The 20835-nt window shown below is 38.8% G+C and overlaps 1 protein-coding gene across 3 annotated transcripts in view; it reads left to right on the top strand.

Annotated features, from left to right (window-relative positions):
- The window catches only part of zfpm2a (zinc finger protein, FOG family member 2a), a 213637-nt gene that overhangs the window by 120039 nt on the left and 72763 nt on the right, over positions 1-20835 (top strand). For 2 of the 3 annotated variants that reach the window (XM_079836440.1, XM_079836441.1), the window contains one exon: positions 18257-18368. In XM_079836440.1, coding sequence (XP_079692566.1) covers positions 18257-18368 — 112 coding nt within the window. Of the gene's footprint in view, positions 1-18256; positions 18369-20835 lie in introns of those variants that run through there. The other variant, XM_079836442.1, reaches the window with a different exon arrangement.

The following is a 20835-nucleotide window of genomic DNA, read 5'->3' as shown; positions in this document are numbered from 1 at the left end:
AATTTTATAATGCTTTCAGCTTTGATAATACTTTTATGGTGTGATCAAATGTAGTCACGACTTAAAACCATATTAGTTGAAATACACTTTTAGCATATCTGATGAAACATTTTAGTAGGAAATTATGCATAATTCTCCAAAGGTTTCCCCCATCAGCACATAAAATGTGACAAAAGAGCAGATTTCATGTGTTTCAACCTCATATGAAATGTATGAAACATATACATTTTTACTTTTATTTATGTTCTGTTAGAAGAATATTGATAAAATGAAACTATGGGCTCTATTTTAACTATCTGAGCGCATGTTCTGAAGTGAATGGCGCAGGTGTCCGAATACACTTTTGCTAGTTTAACAACGGAAAAAATGGTCAGCGCACCAGGCGCATGGTCTAAAAGGGTTGTCCCTATTCTCTTAATGAGTCATGTGTGTGTTTTGGCCATAATGTGCAATAAACCAATCAGAGTCTCCCATTCCCTTTAAAAGCCAGTTGTGCTTGCACCATGGCGGATTTGCTATTTACATGGCGGAATTTGCGAGCAGAAAGGATGAGCGCTTCTCCAGAGAGGAATCCTTTTATTTTGAATATTTAAAAATGTTTGTGTGCTAACTCGCCATTTAAATAACACAAAAAATACTGGCTTAGGCCAGGTTTTTCTTGGTCAGTGGCGTAGTCGATTTCAGTTGCCTCAAAATAGCAATGAGCCTGAACACACCTTGTTTTCAGACCAGCACACCCATGGGCGAACAGGTGGGCGAGTGCATTTGCTATTTAAACAACGTTGTGCTGGATGATAAAAGTGCGTTGAGCTGAAACTAGCAAAAAACACTTGCGTTGTGCCTGGCGTCACATTTCGCCGGGTTTATGATGGGGCCCTAAGTTTTAATTTACTCATCATAATATTGAATTTCCAAATTCTTAAAGTTCCATCGAATTCAAATGAGTCATTCATAAAGGTCTATACATACCCCACTTTTTAAATTCTGATTTATGAGATATTTTGACTAATTTTATAATGCTTGGTTTACTCCAATGTAAGAATGTCCTCAGATCTGGACAGAATTCAGATGATAGACCCTTTTCACATTTCCGGGTTTCTCAGAGCAGAAGTCATCATAGTTGGGTTAACTATTGTAGTTGTGAATGAGAGAATACATTAAAAAAAAATGTGTACCCATTTGCTCAAATAGCAAAAGAAAAACACCACAATAGTGATTTTACAACTCTCAAAAAGAGGGAAAAAATAGAGTGAGATTGATAACGGCAGTCAAAAGAGAGAAATATGTTAATTTTTACAATCGCTCCCATAGACGCTGTAGAAACACCCTTGCAAAAGCGGTAACTTTTATTTTTTTTGTAATTTGATGCGAAAATAATACATTACAAAGTATTAGTGTTATAAATGTACATACATTTTTTTTTTTAAATGAAAATACAAAAAACGTTGCAGAATTTACGATATTGATGACCGTTAAAACGCGTCATCACAGTCTGTGAAAAGGGTCTATTATCATAATATTGAATTGCAAAATTCTGAACAAAGCTCCACAGAAGTCAAATGGTAGTCATTCATAAAGTTCTACATTCCTCACCATGGCTAATTTGATAATGCTTTCAGCTTTAAGAATACTTTCATACATTTTTAGCATACCCGACAAAACATTTTTGTAGTTTAAAACTGAATTCTTTACGTATCTTTCCAAAAATTTTCCCCCAAAATCAGCATAGAAAATGTGATATAAATGTTACAAAATTCTACAGATATCTCCACAGAATTTAGACGACGGCATTCCAAAAGAAAACGGGGTTCCCACGATATGAAAAAATTGGATATGTCAGGTCATTTTAAAATTGAAGAAATAAATACACTCATGTTGAGTTATTAGATATAAAATATTTAGCTCTATGTGTGTGTGTGTGTGTGCGTGCGTGTGTGTGTGTGTGCGTGCGTGTGTGTACGCGTGCGTGCATGTGTTTGTGCGTGTGTTAGTTCAAACTTATTCAGGATTTTATGAACGACTAGGAAATGTATGGAAAAAACATGGAAATTCATTAGTCAAAAGGTGTAGCAAGTGGGAAGCCTGTCCTAGATCTCTCCCTCCTAATGAATCTTTTGTAACACACAGTTGGACTGGTGCTGCCTAAGGGGATACAGGGGACCTGAGGTCACGACCTCACGGTGGAGGAGTGTTTGGGATTTATTCTTCCTCCCTCTCTCTCTCTCTCTCTCTCTCTCTCTCTCTCTCTCTCTCTCTCTCTCTCTCTCTCTCTCTCTCTCTCTCTCTCTCTCTCTCTCTCTCTCTCTCTCTCTCTCTCTCTCTCTCTCTCTCTCTGAGGGATCCTCTCAGCCATTCTCCAGCTCTATGACAGGAAACGGTGTGTGTGTGTGTTCTCTCCTCACAGCGGCAGCGGCTGCCGTGGCCACAGATGACTAGAGCTGAGATAATACATGCTCGACTTGATCTACAAGTGAACCTGACATTTCCCCCTTCTCCTCTTCATCACTGCATGTCCCAAACAGGCAAACAGATATGGAGGCAAAGCGATAAGCGGCTACCGCTTTGTGACTGAAGTGATGGCTACATAGTTTAGCACAATCAGGGCGAAGACACCGTTAAACGCTGTGTCACAATTCATGGTGTCAAGTTTGTGAATGATACATCCACATAGACGTCATTTGACAAGGGCTCTTTCCTTTCAGTCGCTGTGCAACAAACTGGATACCTTGGACTGCATTTTGAAGAAATGCTCTGTGATATTATCAGGAGGAAGCAACACAACAATGCTTGTAAAAATGGCCTAATATTAATTAATTGTTTTTTAATTAAAAAAAATGTTAAGTCCAAGAAGTGCTGACACTGAACATTAGCCATTATTTAATATTTTTAAAATATTTAAACAGTTACACTACTTTAGAGTGATATACCTGTATAGTGATTTATATTTAAATACTATATTTCTAGGAACTGAGATCATCTCAGTTCCATCTTGGTTAATGTTGGTTTGATGCTGATGAAAGCAGTAGATGAGCATGAAAGCTGGTTTTCCTAGTTAAAGGGATAGTTCACCCAAAAATGAAAATTTTGTCTTCATTTCTCACCCTCATGTTCCAAACCCGTAAGACTTTCATTCATCTTCGGAACACAAATGAAGATCTTTTTGATGAAATCTGAGAGATTTCTGTCCCTCCATTAACAGCTACACAAATACCACTTCTTTGATGCTTCAAAAAGCTCATAAAGAGATCATAAAACTAATCTATATGAATCGAGCTTTTAGTCCACATTTTCTGAAGAGACTCTGTCACTTTATATGATGAATAGATACAATTTTAGGGTTGGGTACTGTTCACAACGTACCTTTTTTCGGTACTTTAGGGATGTTTACATCAATAAGTGTAAAAAAAAAACTGTAAGTCATTTATAGAAGTGTTACTGACATTATGCCAGAGCTGCCTTGGACTCTGTCTGCCATTGTCTGTGATGTTTGTATACTGTAATATTTACCAGTAAATAGTAGGCTACTAGCTACTTAAAGGTGCACTATGTAACTTTTCCGTCCACCAGAAGTCGCCTATTCAAAACAAAGGCGTAGTTTGATGACGCCAAGTGTGAGTACAGAATCTTGGGACATGTGGTCTTCACCTCACACCCGGTGGAAAAGAATCGGGATAGGACTTTGGCAGGAATCATTTTCATGGATGCGATTATTAACGTCACTGTAGGATGAAGCAGAGCAGGACCAAGTGTTGTGGAGCTGAGCAAGGCTGCTCAAGCGATTGTTAATAAGATGAACGCAATACATGCCTCGCGAGCAGCGGGACTTTTATTATGCCACAGTCGCCGGCGCCACTTCCGCTTTTTCCGGTCATGAGTATGAGGTAACCCAGCTGTTTATCATATTAGATACATCTGAGTGTTGAAAAGGATGTTATGACGTTACTCTGTGCGTTTGCTCGGCGGCTGCTATGACTCTTGTTGCACACTGCCGTAAGAGTAAAGCGTTTCTGCAAAATAAAACCGGAAACCGAGGATAACGCAGATATGACGCAATTGACAGGCAACTTCCTCACACGTCCCGGTTCCTTGGTTAAAATAGCAATTTTCTCCCGATTTACAAATAGTTGGAAACATTTGGGATATTGTAAGTACTCAACTGAACAAAATATATAACACTGGCCTAGTGTTTTTTGGATATATTTAACTGAAAAAAATTTACATAGTGCACCTTTAATTAACTGAATTCATTAAAACAACCATATTCATTTTTTTTTCTTTTTTAATTTCATTTCTATGAAAAGATTTCCCACAAATTCTGTTGTGTATTTTCTGGTAATCAAATGAAGACATAAAACATTAATTTAATGTATCTTTTAATTAAATAAAAAACACAACTGCACAACTGAGCTTTATACTGTTCAAATTAAAGCATGGAATAAAAATTGTGATTTATTACTTTTAAAATAGTTTTGATAATTTATTATTATTATTACATTAGTGTTTTTATTATTATTATTACATTGAGACGTATCTAAATTCTACTGTACAACAGTAATATATTTGTCAAGTTAAAGTGAACTTTTATTTTGACGGGTTGCCGTGAAGACCTTTGAGTCTCTGTGTGTTTATGATATGACGGTAGTTTTTCAAGTTTCAAATAAAACTGTAAAATGCTCAAGAAGTGACTCTGAGCAGCTCTGGAGATGACGTTTGTGCGTTCATATTGTCCTCACTCCTTGTATGAGACAGCAGAGATAGAAACACGTGACCGTCACGCGAGATTCAGTACGTACGTGCGTGCGTGAGGTAAATTAAACCGCTCGTCTGCGCCATTCATTCACACAGAGACACGCAGGATTCATATTCAAATAGTCTTTTTGCGGTTTAATATTCACAGACACTAGTCTATATCACCAGACGCATTCTCAGGTAACGAAATTTGGTACCGATTAATTTAATGTGACTTGGTAGTATCAACGTAATTCGGTCGGTGCCCTTAAAAGTACTGAGTTCGGTACCCAACCCTATTAAATTTAGGCTTTTATTCACATATAAACATTCATCAACTCACACATCAGTTGTGGTAAACAGAAGCTCAAGCATGTTCGCTTGACGTACGAGAACCAATGACGTTCATTCTTGTTTTACGCATCACGTTTGAGCTACCGCAAGAACCATGGGGTTTGTTCTTGTGCGTCAAGCTGGTTTGGTTGAACTTCTGTTTATGTTCACTGATCAATGTCATATAAAGCGGTCGAGTCTATTCAGAAAATTTTGACTAAACCACTCAATACATATGGATTAGTTTTATGATTAACTTTTTTGAAGCATCAAAGTGGTAGTTGCGTAGCTGTCAATGGAGAGTACAGAAAGCTCTCAGATTTCTTCAAAAAGATCTTCATTTCTGTTCTGAAGATGAACACAAGTATTACAGGTTTGGAAAGGCATGAGGGTGAGGTAATTAATGGCAGAATTTTAATTTTGTTGTGAACTATCCCTTTAAGAAGCCTGTTGGGGAGACCATGATAGTTATTTCAGTAAAGTAGATTGTGGTGTAGTGGTTAAGGCTCAGGGTTTATGTCTGAAAGGTTGCTGATTTGATTCCTGCTAGCAGCGGGCCAAGATTTTAATAGTTTCAAATGCAATTTCTAGTGCTAACATGTGAATTGACGTCAGTTGTTTAGCTTCGGGAAGTTTTTTTTTTTTTGTAGTCTGTAAAGAAGTAAAAACTAACGCCCGCCTAAAGCTCCCTGAAGTTTGATATTTTGCATAACCTCATTCAAATCTGAATTAGCAAGAAACAACATAAGTTTGTCCACAGTGTTGTCTCCCTCGGTTTGCGCCACGTCTTGCCAAAGGTGTTGGAATACGCCACGGCAGAATCCACGGCGAACACTGAGGGGGAAAATCTAGCACAAGGGAGAAGAGTTTGAGCGATGCCAGCTGCTTTGCCATCTGTCACTGTCAAGACTCCACTTGTGGGACACTGAAACAACTTCCTTGAAAAGTAGCCGAGATAATCCACAATAGTTTTCACTTGCAATCTCGATTCCCCTGTTGGAATTCAACATTCCACCGTGTGAAGCGGAGATGGTTAATTGGTGGCGAAATCCAGGAGATGTTGGCCGTCCTTTCTCGTACATGCACATATTTTGAAGTGTGCGACAAGCCGGTCTTGGCAATGGATTCTGAAAGTGCCTTTCAAGTGAATAAACGTGTGATATATTGTCTAGTTATGAGCTTTGAGCCAAGTTAGGCTCTCTTTTAGAAAATGAGTTGTTATATCAGCAGTTCACCAGTACAGTTTGTGTTTTTGAGTTCTCAAACGTTAAACTTAATGCCCGGTTCTGCTTGATTCTCTTGCCCTGACTTACTCACAGACAAGAGGCCACAGCCGAGTTCCCCGTCTCCTCTCGTCTTTTGTCACACAAACGCTCATCAAACCAGTCCAGATGGAGGAGCAGCACTAAATGAAAGTATTCAGTGTGAAAATCGCAGATTTTCTGCAGCGGTCATCTGGTGCGCTATCACAGAAGCCTTTTGTGAGATAGAAACGCTTGATAGAGGCTGCAGAAGTCTGGACAGCGTCTGGCCGTCTGTCCCGGTGGTCTAGCACATTAGGCGAGGGTGTACGAGCCTGTCAAAACAGAAAAATTAGACCACGGGGGTCGTCAGTGAACTAATTGGGTAACAAAGAGCATACGTAACCCCGCAAACCCTCGCTTTAACGGTCGGTGAGCCGAGATAAGAGAGTTCACGCCTAATGCGCTCGGAGTTGAGTTTGCTCTTATTTATTTACCTATAACTCAATATCGAGAATAGGTTTTTACCAAGACCCCATCTCAAATCACGTAGTGCTTTAATGCTGCCATGGAAGATTATGCAAATGGTTGCTACCTGCTTGTTTCTAGTTTTCAGAGGTTGTATCACATCTGATCGGGTAGCTTTCATTCTCTGCACAGAATGCATCAAACGATGGGAAGAATCTGCGCAATGCAATGACGTTTCCGTGCGATTGGTTACCTGGCAGATGCCACCTGCCTCCCCGGGCCTCCAGGCATGCAGATATCTCTACAGGTGTACGGGACGTACAGAGAAACCCTTGTTATTGGCCCAATAGCGAGCTTTTGCTGTAGGAGTCGTCAGCAAGTTGCATGCAAAGATCAAAGAGGACGGCAATTGGATTCAAAGTGGAAATTCAAATTGAAATAAGGGGATCTATGGGGAAGGCACACCATTTCACGAGCCGAATCTGAGCACAAGAGCAGGGCATGTTCCTCTGCCTCCTAGACATTATTACAATGCAAAGCAAACATTATGAATTCAGCGTCGCCATGTCCTCTTCAAATAATATGCATGCGAGCTATGCACAACGTGCATTCAACTTCACACGAGTCAGGCAGTCGAACACTCTACCTTTGTTTGCTTTCAAGTCTGCTTGAATTTGTTCAGGTTGTGGTGTGTGGATGATTTTATTCATTGTAGTTTTAGTCTAATTTGGGCACACCAGTATTGTTGCATCTACAAGTCACCTTCATTTATATAGCGCGATATACAGATTGTTTCAAAGCAGCTTTACAGTGATAACAGGAAAATTATGCATTTCGGCTGTTTTTCTAGTGTTAGTTCAGTTCCGTTGTAATGATCATCAATTTTTAAATTAGTTAATTTCATCTATAAAGCAGTTCTGCAAAAAATTGTCATCATCCAGCTCAGTTCAGTTCTCATACAACAGGGTCAGTGCAGTCAGATCAATAATACTGTTGAATATTGTTTAATTTTACACAATGGCAATGGCTTTCTGCTTAAGATATAGACCTATCATGTACCTCATGTTGTCATACCTGGTTTTTATTTGTTTATAAGTGTGTGTGTGTGTGTGTGTGTATAGATATATCCATTTATATTATTTATTTTATTTGAGATTTTTTACAGAGCTCTTTTCAATATCTTGAACAGATTACGACTGACAAGCTTAAAAAAGGACTTACACAATATAAAAGTACCATCAAAGTAGTCCAAAGAACTAATGTCTGACGTTATACGAACAAGCTTTGTGTTAGGAACAAACTGAAATCTTGTTATTTAAATGTGACTCGTGCTGGCAAAAGAAGTCGCAATTAGCTAATAAAAAAAAAAAAAGACGTATTATTTTCACATTTTCTATTAAAAAACCTTCAAAATGATGGGATTTTTTTGGAATCCGGCAAAAAATGACTGAGCTACACCAGTTACTATTGCGATTGAGGCAGCAAAGCAAAGTCAATTTTAAGAAAAATCGAGTTCAAGTTTTCTGAAGATTTCTAAACAAAATCACCTAGCAACCATACCTTAAAATCCCTGGTTGATAACACCAAATTTGGCACACACCAAGTAAAAACCTAGTGTACCGTACGGATAAGGTTACTCACAACAATTAACCATTCATTTAAGTCATAACAGAAAATGTTTGCAGGAATACTTGTCAAGACAGATATTATGAAACACTGTAATTCTGTGTATGTATATACAGTATGTGTCTTTGTGTGCACGTGTTTTGATCTGTCAGTCTGCGCGAGTAGGATTTTGTTTGCATCAGCATGAGTTTGAAACTCGCTTGTTTTTTTTGGTTCAGACTCGTGCCATCGAGAATTTGCTAATATTCACAAAGATGGAATACTACGCTTTAAACCGATTCCAAACTTGTGCAGAGAAAAACAGCATTTTACAAAATAAAGATACTTTTAGATGTTTAATAGCTATTTGGAGCTCTGGGATCGCCAGACCAGGGCTTCGTGAACACATTTTTTTTTCACTTGTTTTGCACATTCACACATTTTGCCTGTTGCTCGGAATTAGTCTGTGCGCATTCCGACTCATCCAATATTCGTTATTTATTCAAATGACTCATCGGGTCACAAATATAAAAATATTCCCCTTCTTCACAATCAATCATCAATGATGTTTAAACCTGCCTTGACACTATATTCTTCAGTGATTTTCAGTGATGAATGATTAAATGTTGCATGTTTTCCTCATGCAATACTACTGTTGGCCAATTCATAGTGCACAAATCAGTTTAATCAGTTTACCTCATAAAGCTCCTTCATAAAAAGCTCTCCTTTTAGGTTTCATGCAAAAACCATCAGGTTTAGAACAGTACACGATGTGACAGCATGTTCATTTATGGGTGAACTATCCCTTTAAGTGCATTTCTTTTAAATCGTACCATTATAAATCTGGCCCATCACTGTATATCGCCGGGTGCATGTGCTAATGAAGTCCCCAGCAGCCCTCTGACTGTACGATTCAGCCCTGGAGGAGAGACACAGCGACAGGAAGAGCTCCTGTCCTGGAGGCTAAGTGCTCATTAAACCAGATGGCATTAGAGCTGAAACCTTTCTGTGCCTGATGCTTCAAAACACATTGTCCAAGTCCAATGTAGAGACCCTGGCTAGCATCTACCCCTCATTTTTTTTAATTCATCAGCTCAGTTGTCGCAGGTAAGATAACCAATCAGATGTTCAAGATCAGGAAATGGACGTTTAATGGGAGTGAAATGCAACGTGTCAAAGATAACAAGAAACGACAACAGTGGCGCATTATACAAAACACACTGTACCGCATGTTGCTCGTAATCTCGATTAAAAGCCCTTTTAATCTCTGCCAGCCGTTGTTTAGGAGGTAAATAGGACACATTTGTGCCTTCAGAAAAGATTGAGATGAAATCAGCACTGAACAGTCAAACTATGTTTTAAAGCAAGGTGATTTTGAATAAATATGCACGGTTCCTATAGCAACGTCGAACAGTGCACAACGATAGGCCCGAGCGAACCTCAATGGGTGTTCCTTAAAAGATTGGTAGAGCCAGTGATTCTCAATTTAATCGATTTCAAACGAAAAAGTCAATTTAACAAAGTTGAAAAGAGAAAGCCGCAGAGAGGGGAGGAGGAGGAGGGGGGGCTGAAAGCATTCTTTTGCACTCAAGCAGTAAACTAACTACGGCACGCGGGCTGAGATTTCTTCCCCATTATCTCCCACCTCACATTTGCTCTTAGGCAAGCAGTTTAAAAGCCAAGCGATTGAGCCAGTGATCCAATTTGAAATGCAGAAATGATTAGAGCAGCTTGCCTCATTTCATATCGAAATTCTCTGATTTATGACAGGGCAGGCGCCAAGATCTATCTCCAAAGGGAATTAGCGTGCAATTTCTCTTTTTGCATATTTCCGTTATTTAGCCTCCCAATAGCAGATGCTCGCTCGAAAAAAAAGAAAAAAAAGAAGCAGCAAAGACGGCACCAAGGAGGAGGTATCTTTTCATTTTAGGCGATGAAACCACTGCCATTTAAAAAGAGCAGGCTGGAACGGATGACAGACATGGGAATATATTTTCTGGGCTAGATAGTGATTTTGAAAAAATGGGGGGCTTTATTTAGTTTATCAAACAGCACATGAAAAGGAGAAACATCAGGGTTTATTTTTAGAGAATCCATAATTTCGTGTGGATGCGTGTGAAGGGGATTTGGACGTTTGCTGCGTGGAAGGGGGGAAGAAATGTCCCCCGCAACTCACCCGTCCAGCAAGCCCGAGGAAATATTAATACACGGAGATAACGAGAGCTGCAGGAAAATCTGCCTTAATGAAATTTCCAGTTGACCACATGCAATTTGTTTCATCATGGTGAACAACTAATTGAAGTCGCCGTATCGAGGGTGCGTTATGTTGTAAACAGAGTCTTAGAGCAGGTCCGGTCCTGTTATCCTCACCTTCAGCCTTCACCTCTGCCTCGAACCCTCGCACATGGCAGCCTGACATATGGCATTCATATATTCATATGAGGTGCAATGAGAATACGCTGTGAATAAAGTCTGTGTGTTTATAGGTGTTATAGGTTACATGTGCAGAAATTAAGGTTCTGAATGGGTCGTTTGAAAAAGAAATTCTGTCATTTATGTGTTTGCTAGATGCTTTTATCCAAAGCGACTTGCATTACATTAAAGGTATACAATTCAAGCATTCTTCGGAAATATAACCTGTGACCTTGGCGTTGCCAGGTGACATGTTCGACAGTTGGAGCTGCAGGATTTCCTTTCAAACTAAAACTGAATTTAATCAGTTTTTAATTAATTTATGTCTTCGAATCTCTGCATTTTAATACATGAAAAATGTATTAAAATGCAGAGATTCAAGGACGTAAATTTAACAAATAAAGCCATTTATTTGGATTGAAATTGTCTGAATTTTACTCTTTAAATATTGTCCTTGTCATGGTTTTTTTTTTCAACTTGGTAATTATCTTTGTAAAATTGCTGTTAGTCTTAATTCTAGTCTAAATCATAACAAAATCACAACAAATTGAAAATTCCAATGTAAACCGTAATAATTTAAACAAATATGTACATGGGTCAATGACATGACATGCATATTTTTGCATCCTGGTGCATTTATTAAAATAATTTGATAAATTCATGACATATATCACTTTATTCTATAAACCTGCTTAGTTTGAATTCCTTTTGTACATTTAAATAATACAGATTTTATATTTTGTTATCTTAAACCCCCAAAATGTCAGGTGGTACAACTGCAAACATGGCTCTTTTATTATGAATTGACAAGGTAATAACAGTAAACATAATGCATCATCCAGATGCCCTCAAATAATCCTTGAGGCAGAGAGAAAAGGTTTGTAGATCTCTCTCAAATACTGGTAAAAATGGCTAATTTCATGTATGAGTAGGTTGGTACACTTTCCATGTCAGGTGGTACAACTACAGTATACATTCAAATATTTGGATGCACCACCTGACTTAAAAAAAAAACAGTCAAAAATGAATAGAAACACTTTAGAGCGAACTGAAACTTGTTTAAAATATGCATTACATCAGTTTTTTTAAGCTTATATATGTGGGTCATTGACAAATCAAGCTAAAAACTTTTTGCACTTTTTGTTCATGAACAATGTGTTTAAACAAGTTTCAGTATATATATGTGTATATATACACATTTTAATCCAGCAAAACCAGAAATGTCATGTTTGTCTCATACATATATGTGTAATTTAATAAATACATATCTTCTTGTTTTATAATAATAGTAATCTACATTAATATCTGAGGTATCCTGAACTTCAGATGTGGAATGTTTATCATGAGTATGTGGATCTGAAAAATCCATATGCAACCAAAATTCTCATGCTGAATTAGATTATTTTATTTTTTTCCCACACTTACCAAAACAGTTGATGATTTCCGTAGATTTAAAGGCTTGAAATCAAAAGGTACACCATGCTTTTTATCTCTCCCTGTGCGGTTTGATAGCAGAAATGAAGAGTGCGTAGTGTGGACACTGGGATTTCTGTGAGGCGCACTGGGGACAGTGGCAGCGGTCAGCACCGCTATCATTAGCCCGTTGTTTACACACAGGCCTGGAGTCAGGGTGGCTCACAGTGTCACCAGCCACTTTCTTCCCTTCACCTCCTTCAGCTGATCAGAGGATCAGGGTATCAAGGCCGGATTAGCGGCGACTTGGGATTTGTGTGATTGGTTAATTTATTGCGGCGATGGCGGGTCTTTCATCTATGGCAACATTTAATCAGCTGCCGCCACACAGGCTATTACAGGTTAGCTCTTTTCTGCGGGCCTCCGCGCCACTGCCATCAGCTCCATCACAATTCCCCCTGAAATTTCCAAATTATCTGGAACAGGCTTTAGCTGCTCCGTAATAAAAATTAGAGCTGATTCCCGATAGAAGCTTTCGCTCGTACCGGGCCAATTATAAATAGTACAGCCGCGGCTCGGAAAGAGGCGGAGGAGGGGGGAAGAGAAGGAAGAGGAAGGGAGAAAAAAAGCCAACTCTGAGGGATGTTAGCGAGGAACTTATCGGCAGTCCCTGCTTCCCTGCTCTGATCCAAATCCGACCAGCTGAAAATTTATATTAGATTTTATCACACAGGCCTAAGTCGTGAAAAATCAATGAAGGTTATCTTTTATGTTGCAGCAACTTGTGGAAATATTGATTTTCATTTTATAGCGAATTTGGAGCATCAGTTTGTAATCACTCGCTCGCTGACTACACTGTTTTGGTCACTGTATCTCTTACACATGGAGAGAGAGAGATTGCAAACCAGTGGAGTGAGACTAGAGATCTGTTACTTACACACAGCGCCTCCGGTGAAGGTCTTAAATCAAGCGTCACCTCAGCATCTGTCTGCAAATGAGAGACACTTTCGCTTCACTTCGATTCCAAAACATTATCTACTGTTTTATTACAGCATGTGCGTGTTCATTTGCAACCTGTTTTGTGTTTTACCTGTCTCAATTATATTACCCTTGGATTGTTCATTCAAACATATTGCAGCAGATTTAGACTAGAGTCTCTCTTTGATATTCAGATGTCTAAAAATCATTTTTAGTGCTACGATCACAGATTGCACTGCATATTTGTTTTAAACAAATGGTCTGTTTCCAAAGATACATGTGTCTGGATCAACTCCTTGTACATTCTAATTTGCAGTACGGATATGTTTACTGTGCTCAGTATGCAAGTGTTGCAAATATTATATACGCTATATTGCCAAAAGTGTTGGGACGCCTGTCTTAACATGCACATGAACTTGAACGACATCCCATTCTTAATCTGTAGGGTTAACATTTTTTGACCATTCTTCTAGAAGGGCATTTGTGAGGTCAGGCACTTGATGTTGGACTAGAAGGCCTGACTTGCAGTCTCCTCTCTAATTCATCCCAAAGGTGTTCTGTCGGGTTGAGGTCAGGACTCGGTGCAGGCCAGTCAAGTTCGTCCACACCAAACTCACTCATCCATGTCTTTATGGACCTTGCTTTGTGCACTGGTGCGCAGTCATGTTGGAACAGGAAGGAGCCATCCCCAAACTGTTCCCACAAAGTTGGGAGCATGAAATTGTCCAAAATGTCTTGCTATACTGAAGCATTAAGAGTTTCTTTCACTGGAACTAAGGGGCCAAGCCCAAACATTCACGTTTGAATAACAACCCCCACACCATAATCCCCCCTCCACCAAACTTTACACTTGGCACAATGCAGTCAGACAAGTACCGTTCTCCTGGTAACCACCAAACCCAGACTCATCCATTGGATTACCAGACAGAGAAGTGTGATTGGTCACTCCAGAGAACACGTCTCCACTACTCTAGAGTCCAGTGACGGTGTGCTTTACACCACTGCATCTGACGCTTTGCATTGCACTTGGTGATGTAAGGCTTGGATGCCGTTGCTCAGCCATGGAAACCCATTCTATGAAGCTCTCTACACACTATTCTTGAGTTAATCTGAAGACCACATGAAGTAGCTACTGACTGAGGAAATTTGGCAACTTCTGCGCAATGTGAGCCTCAGCATGCTCTAGATGGTGCTGGCTGATAGGTCCTTAACTCAATCTGCTTGCAATTACATCATTCTCTATAGGGCCCAGCTGATTGGTCCCTGCTGTATCAGTAGCCAATGAGCTTGCTGCTTAGCCTTCAAATACTTGAGCATTTTCTGTAGCAGTTGCAGCGCGCTTTCAGAAACCCTCCACCTTCCCCAGCTCCACCTGTATAGATACGCTACTGGTAATTCATGTATGATTGTAAGTAGCAGCAGTGTGTCGTGTATTGGCAGTAGCATGTCCTGTACTTGGTCAGCAATAAACAACATCAGCTATAACAGTAGCAGCAGCAGCGTAGCAGATCTATTCCACCAAGACCAAATATATCACCATTGTCATATCCATTACCATGCCAAACACTCAGAACTGTCATGACAGAAATGTATATACAATTACCATTTGGAAGCAGTATACTGAATACACACTGAATTCCTGTGTATGGCTGGAATGGGAATAAACTCTCTAATCTCTAAAATAATCTCAGAGATGATAATCGAGCCACTCTGAATTAACGCAGGTCAGGCCATGTATTTTGAAATACTAATGTTTGAAACATTTTCCTATGCAATGCATACTGTTTTATGAAAGCATATATCCTGTACTGTACTGTTTCTCTGTAGTTTAAATATTGATGAATAGTACCTGATACACATCGACATTTGAAAATGTACTTGTGTGAGCCATTTTTTCCATCAATTGCATCATTAGGTGCTTTTTCTGGGGAATTCTGGGCCTTGAGAGAGGGAGGGAGAGACAGACAGACAGGGCGGACCTTTGCTTCTGAATAAGAGATGACTCCAGACGGTGGGGATCAGAGAAAGGGTTAATCTGATTCTCATTTTAGATAGTTGTCGTGGCAACAATCAGACGGTCTGCGGTGCTCTTTGACAGGCCTGTAAAATTCTCAGGTCAGCCAGGATATAAGACGTTATTGTATGGCTAATTTGAGATGTGAAACGGGAGCTGTGTTAAATGACCGAGGGTTCTCTGTATCGCTGCCAGTGTGGGGAAAGACGCCCACATAGAGTCCAGGTGGGTGAGACTGCCAGGTGAGGGTCAAAACACCCTTTAAGATAAGATTTCGCCTATAGTTTGATGGAATAATGAAAAAAAATTGTTTTAATTATTATTATAATTTCTCCTAAATTAGATTGAGAGCAAATGGATACAAATCCAAAATGTTATTTCTCCTAAATGACTTTGAGCAAAGCGAGATTAATTAGAGAGCAAGTGGAGACATTTTGCTTCTCTTGACAAAAAGATCCTTGTAATTTAAAAGTATCTCTTTTGTTCTGTAAAAAAAAAATATTCTTCAAAGATGTAAATAAAACATTATTGGAGTATTTTAGATAGTTTTCAAGAAAATACTAATTCACATTTAATTGAATGTGTTACTTGTTGTTTCAATGTAATTATTTGTGAAATTTACTTGAAATTTCTGAGAGAAAATTATAAAAAAATTGATTGTGTTCACATTCTCCAAGACAACACATTTGCAATTAAAATTCTGCGATCTCCGTTTGAACTCATATATGTACAGTATATGCCGTTTCATTTTTTACAATAAAGAATTTAAGTAGAAAAGAGACAAAATTGATACTAAAACGAGCAACACTTCCTTTTGGCTGATAGTTTGAGAGTGTTTCTGACATTCTATCAGTTTGTGAATGCATACTTTTGCTGGAGCAAATCACAACAGCCCAGCACATGCGATTTGCAGAGTGGGTTGTAGACTCGGGAAAGGAAACGATGTCACGTGAGCTGCCTGAGAGTGACTCCAGCCCATTTTCACTTAGCTAAACTATTTCTGCTGCACTCTAATGAAGGTGTGCCTGGGGCGTCACGTCTAATGGCCCAGAAAGACAGACATTTTGCCTGCCAGTAATGGGCTACTGTAACAGCTGTCCAAGATCTCTACCAATCCTGCCTCGGAGTGAGCTTTCATTGCCCTTTAAAAAAAGCCATTTGAAAAATGAAATAGAAAAAGAAAAAAAAATTGGCATAGAGAACAGCCAAGCACCAGCAGTGGCTCTTTCTCCACAAAAGGGTGCGAGTGCATTTTAGTAGCTTTTCTCTATCTTACCGCTTTCACCTTATAGATAGAACTTGAAGCTGTGCGCTTCGACCCCAGCCAGAAAAGAAAAATGACGTTACACATTCAGAATAATTTGCCGGAGCATTATAAAACTTAACCTCAATCGGCCTTTGAAATGGATACTGATTCTTTAAATTCTTCTCGGCCCGTTGCAGGAAATAGTGAGATGGTGGCGATAGGGAGGCACAATGTGGCCAAAGTTCAGTCCTGAGCGCTCGCCGAAAGCCGCCCGCATTCTTTTTGCAATTCCCAGGCACCTGAGATCAGGCCATAATCACAGAGATCAGAAACTGGATCGCTGGGGAAAAATTTGGGCTGATAATTCCACACTCTTTGGAGTTAAATGCGAGGACGCTGGGCTGGGCCAGAGGAGAGGTTATTGATACTGAAAACACCATTAAACTCGAGTTTCAGTGTCAGTTCTCATCATCTGTACATATATATCATAGAATTCTCCTCATCCACAGGAGAGACCAGTCATATTATTCTATTGCCTGTCCTAAAAATGTTCGCTTTTGTGTTTTATTCATTTATTTTTTTACTGAAGGTTGTTAAATCAAGTCTAATAAGCCACGTTGTCACTTAACACTTTTTTTGTACACTTTGCTGAAATTTAAAACATTTAGATTTCTATGATGTATTAAATGTTTTTATATCAAATCGGGATGATTTACACTAATGTCAAAAGTTTTGCGAGAAGTGCTCACCAAGGCTGCAATGATTTGATCAAAAATACAGTGAAAACCATAATATCGTGATTATTATTATAATGGCTTTTTTAATATATTTTAAAATGTAATTTATTCCTATGTTGGCAAAACTGAATTTTCAGCATCATTACTCCAGTCGTCAGTGTCACATGACCCTTCAGAAATCATTCTTGCTCAATAAGTATTAAGTATTAATTTCTTTGAAGAAAGAAAAAAAAAAAATTACAGACCCCACACTTTTGGCAGTGTTTTTTTACTTAAATTGTGTTTTGTTCATTAAAATATCGTTTTCTTTAAAAAGGGAAAATATGCAACAAGCTGGAAATTATACAACTGTAATGTAACTCCATAAATCTTTTTTATTTTTTTATATATATTTTGTCATTTTTGTAAATTCAACAAAGCCTCGTTTATGATAGTTAGCTAATTAATATTGAATAAATTATAATATTTGTGCCAAATCAGCAGAATTTGCAACAAAAATGTAGAATACATCACAGAAAACCAAACATTTAAGTTTTTAAAACAGGTTAATGAAAAAAGGTTTCATTACTAGTTAAGTACTTTTAACTAACAATGAACATCACTTCTACAGCATTTATTAATCTTGGTTAATGTTAATTTCAATATATTAGTAAAAAAATTTATTTGTTAACATTAGTTAATGCTCTGAACTAACATGAACAAACAATGAACTACTGTATTTTATTAACTAACATTAACAAAGATGAATAAATACAGTAATAAGTGTACTGCTTATTGTTAGTTCATGTTCGTTAATACATTAACTAATGCTAACAAATTAGACCTTATTGTAGTGTTACCAATAAGAAAAAAATGTACAAGATGCATGTAAATTGTTTGGTGGAAAAGCAAGTGTCAGTTCCATCAACTGACCCAAAACTGTCACACTGCAAGTAAAAATGTGAACGAAAAAAGAAAAATCTGATCTTTATTGTTGAACCTCATAAAGTTCCTTGCGATTATGAGTGTGTTGCTAAATCATCCCCAAATAAACAAATGATTGTTGTGTGTGTATGTGTGTGTGTTATCTCCACCTCTGCAGAAGACGAAGCCGCACGTCCCGCTGGTGCTGAACGCAGGCCCCAGGTGGCTGCTGGATGTGACTTGGCAGGGAACAGACGACAACAAGAACAACTGTGTGGTTTACAGCAAAGGTAAGAGGATGCTTTATCTGCCCTGTACCAAACACACATGCACCGCGCACTTCTGCCATCCGCATCGCTTTTCTTTCTTTCTTTTTGACCTGTGTTTGTGTACAGCTCATGCTCAAAGATGTTTAGTGTTGCTTTGGTTCCCGTGTCTCTTGGATCTATTAGCATTGCGATTTGTAACGTAAGGTCGTGGGGTCACAGGTCATTGTGATTTTGCTATGACAAATGTCATTCGCTGACATTTGCTTTATTGACATTATTTTCCGTGTTTGCAAACGCTTGCCAACAGCGGATGGCCCTAAGACAGACGTGACGGATACACGTGTTTCCTCATGCATCAAACTGCACATGTGTAGCGAATCTTCTGGGCTTCAAACGCAACATTAAGATTTAATAACCCATCCATGCTGTCTAAACTTGTGAATACACAGCTAGCAACACGTTATAACTCTTACAGTGCACTAACACTATATTTGTTTCCAGCGGAACACTATCATTTCTACAGTTATTATTGCTGTAAAATCATAATGAATTCCAACCCAGGGTCATTGTAAAATGCATGTGGAGACATTTGCTAGTTGCATGTTTCACAACACTGTTTAACACATTTTCAGCAAAAGCATGTTTCATTTTATCCAAAACAGATGAACATGAATCTGGCAATGTTTTTCATTACGTTGGTTGATGTACTGTACGTGTCATGGCATGGCATTTCCGAAATGAAATGAGTGGCACTAAAAGGTTAATGCTCTTGCGTTTGAAAGTAATATATCACCTGCACTAAACCTAATCAATAGTGTTAAAGGGATCGTTCACCCAGAAAATACATTTTCATCATTTACTCACCTAATGTTGTTCCAAATCTATATGAGTTTCTTTCTTTTGTTAAACACAAAAGAAGATATTTTAAAGAATTAAAGAATGTCGGTGTCCAGACAGTTGACGATAGCCATTGACTTCCATAGTATTTTTTTCATGGATGTCAATGGGTGCCGTCAACTGTTTGATTACCAACATTCTTTAAAATATCTTCCTTTGTGTTCAACAGAGGAAAGAAACTCATACAGGTTTGGAACAACATGAGAGTGAGGAAATGATGACCCAATTTTTGGACTATCCCTTCAACAAAAGCAAGCATGAGATAAAAATGCATTTGCTAAAGCAACCATGCCATTTTATCTTGATTCTACAAGTCTTTGAGCTCTTTTGTTGAGTGTTGTGACTAACGGGACTGGACCCGCTTTATACTAGGTGGCCTTAACTACTATGTACTAACATTTTAAATTACTCATTCTCTTCACGACCCTTCACGATCTTCACTCGACTCTTCACGACCAATCGCTTATTGTACCCCCAAGTTGTAAGTCGCTTTGGATAAAAGCGTCTGCTAAATGCATAAATGTAAATGTAAATGTACTCATTTGATACAATGCAGTTATTGTGTACGTACATATTTTTACATTGTACTTTTTTTTACATAAGTTTTTAAAATTACCTGCATGTAATTACATCTGTAATTAATTTCTGTAGTTACATTTTATAATTACACTGTTGACCCATCCTTTGCACCTAACCCTACCCTTAGGGTGCTTTCACATCTCTAGTTCGGTTAATTTGGTCCGAAGCAAGGGCAAACAATTATACATTATAGCATTTTGCAGCTTTTTTGGTTCCTTTTCACGCCACACTGATTGCTTTGGTCCGAACCAGTTGAAACAAACCAAATGCAGTCACATGACAACATCCACATCACTCATTGGCCATGGCGTATTTCCTAAACTGCGACTGCGCGGGCTGGTTTTGTCCCTGGCCATAATCTAATACATTGTTTGTATACACCACAATACGCAAACAATACATTTCTATAATGAAGCGCGGATGCGGCTTGAAAACAACGTTCTAATGCACTGCAAACGACGGGCGTGCATCGCTCGTCACTTCAAGCGAAGATTGTGCTGTTCTTGTGAGTTTTCGAAAATCGGGACCTAATATGGTCATCAGACCAAATTTCTATGAGGCTCCGCACCTCCTCACTACTCCAAGTTTGTCCGCGAGCTGCCATGCTAAAGTGCAAACTGTCAACAAACACTTCCTCATCACATAATGCAGCTGGTTTAGTCCAAAAATGATCAGTACTTTTTGCAGTTGGGTCTGTTCGAGGTCGGATCACGTTCTCACCACAAACGAACCGCTCCAGAGTTCATTTGAAAGCGCACCTCTTCAAGGAGGTCTCGGTACGCTTGTTTGGTCTGCTTTTGGAGTGCGATTTCACACCATTTCACACCTGACCAAATGAACCGCAGCAAAGGGGAAAATGAACTCTAGTACGATTCAACCCAACTAAATGAGGCAGGTGAGAAAGCACCCTTAAACTTACCCATACCACCACACCTGTCCCTAACTTTACCCGTAACCCACCTCAATAGCAGCAAAAGTGTGTTGCAATACAATATGAACACAATAAGTACAT

This window comes from Gobio gobio, assembly GCF_949357685.1.
Source record: "Gobio gobio genome assembly, chromosome: 15".
NCBI lineage: Eukaryota > Metazoa > Chordata > Actinopteri > Cypriniformes > Gobionidae > Gobio > Gobio gobio.
Note: the sequence above shows the minus strand (reverse complement) of the source record. Positions and strands in the feature narration are given on the sequence as shown.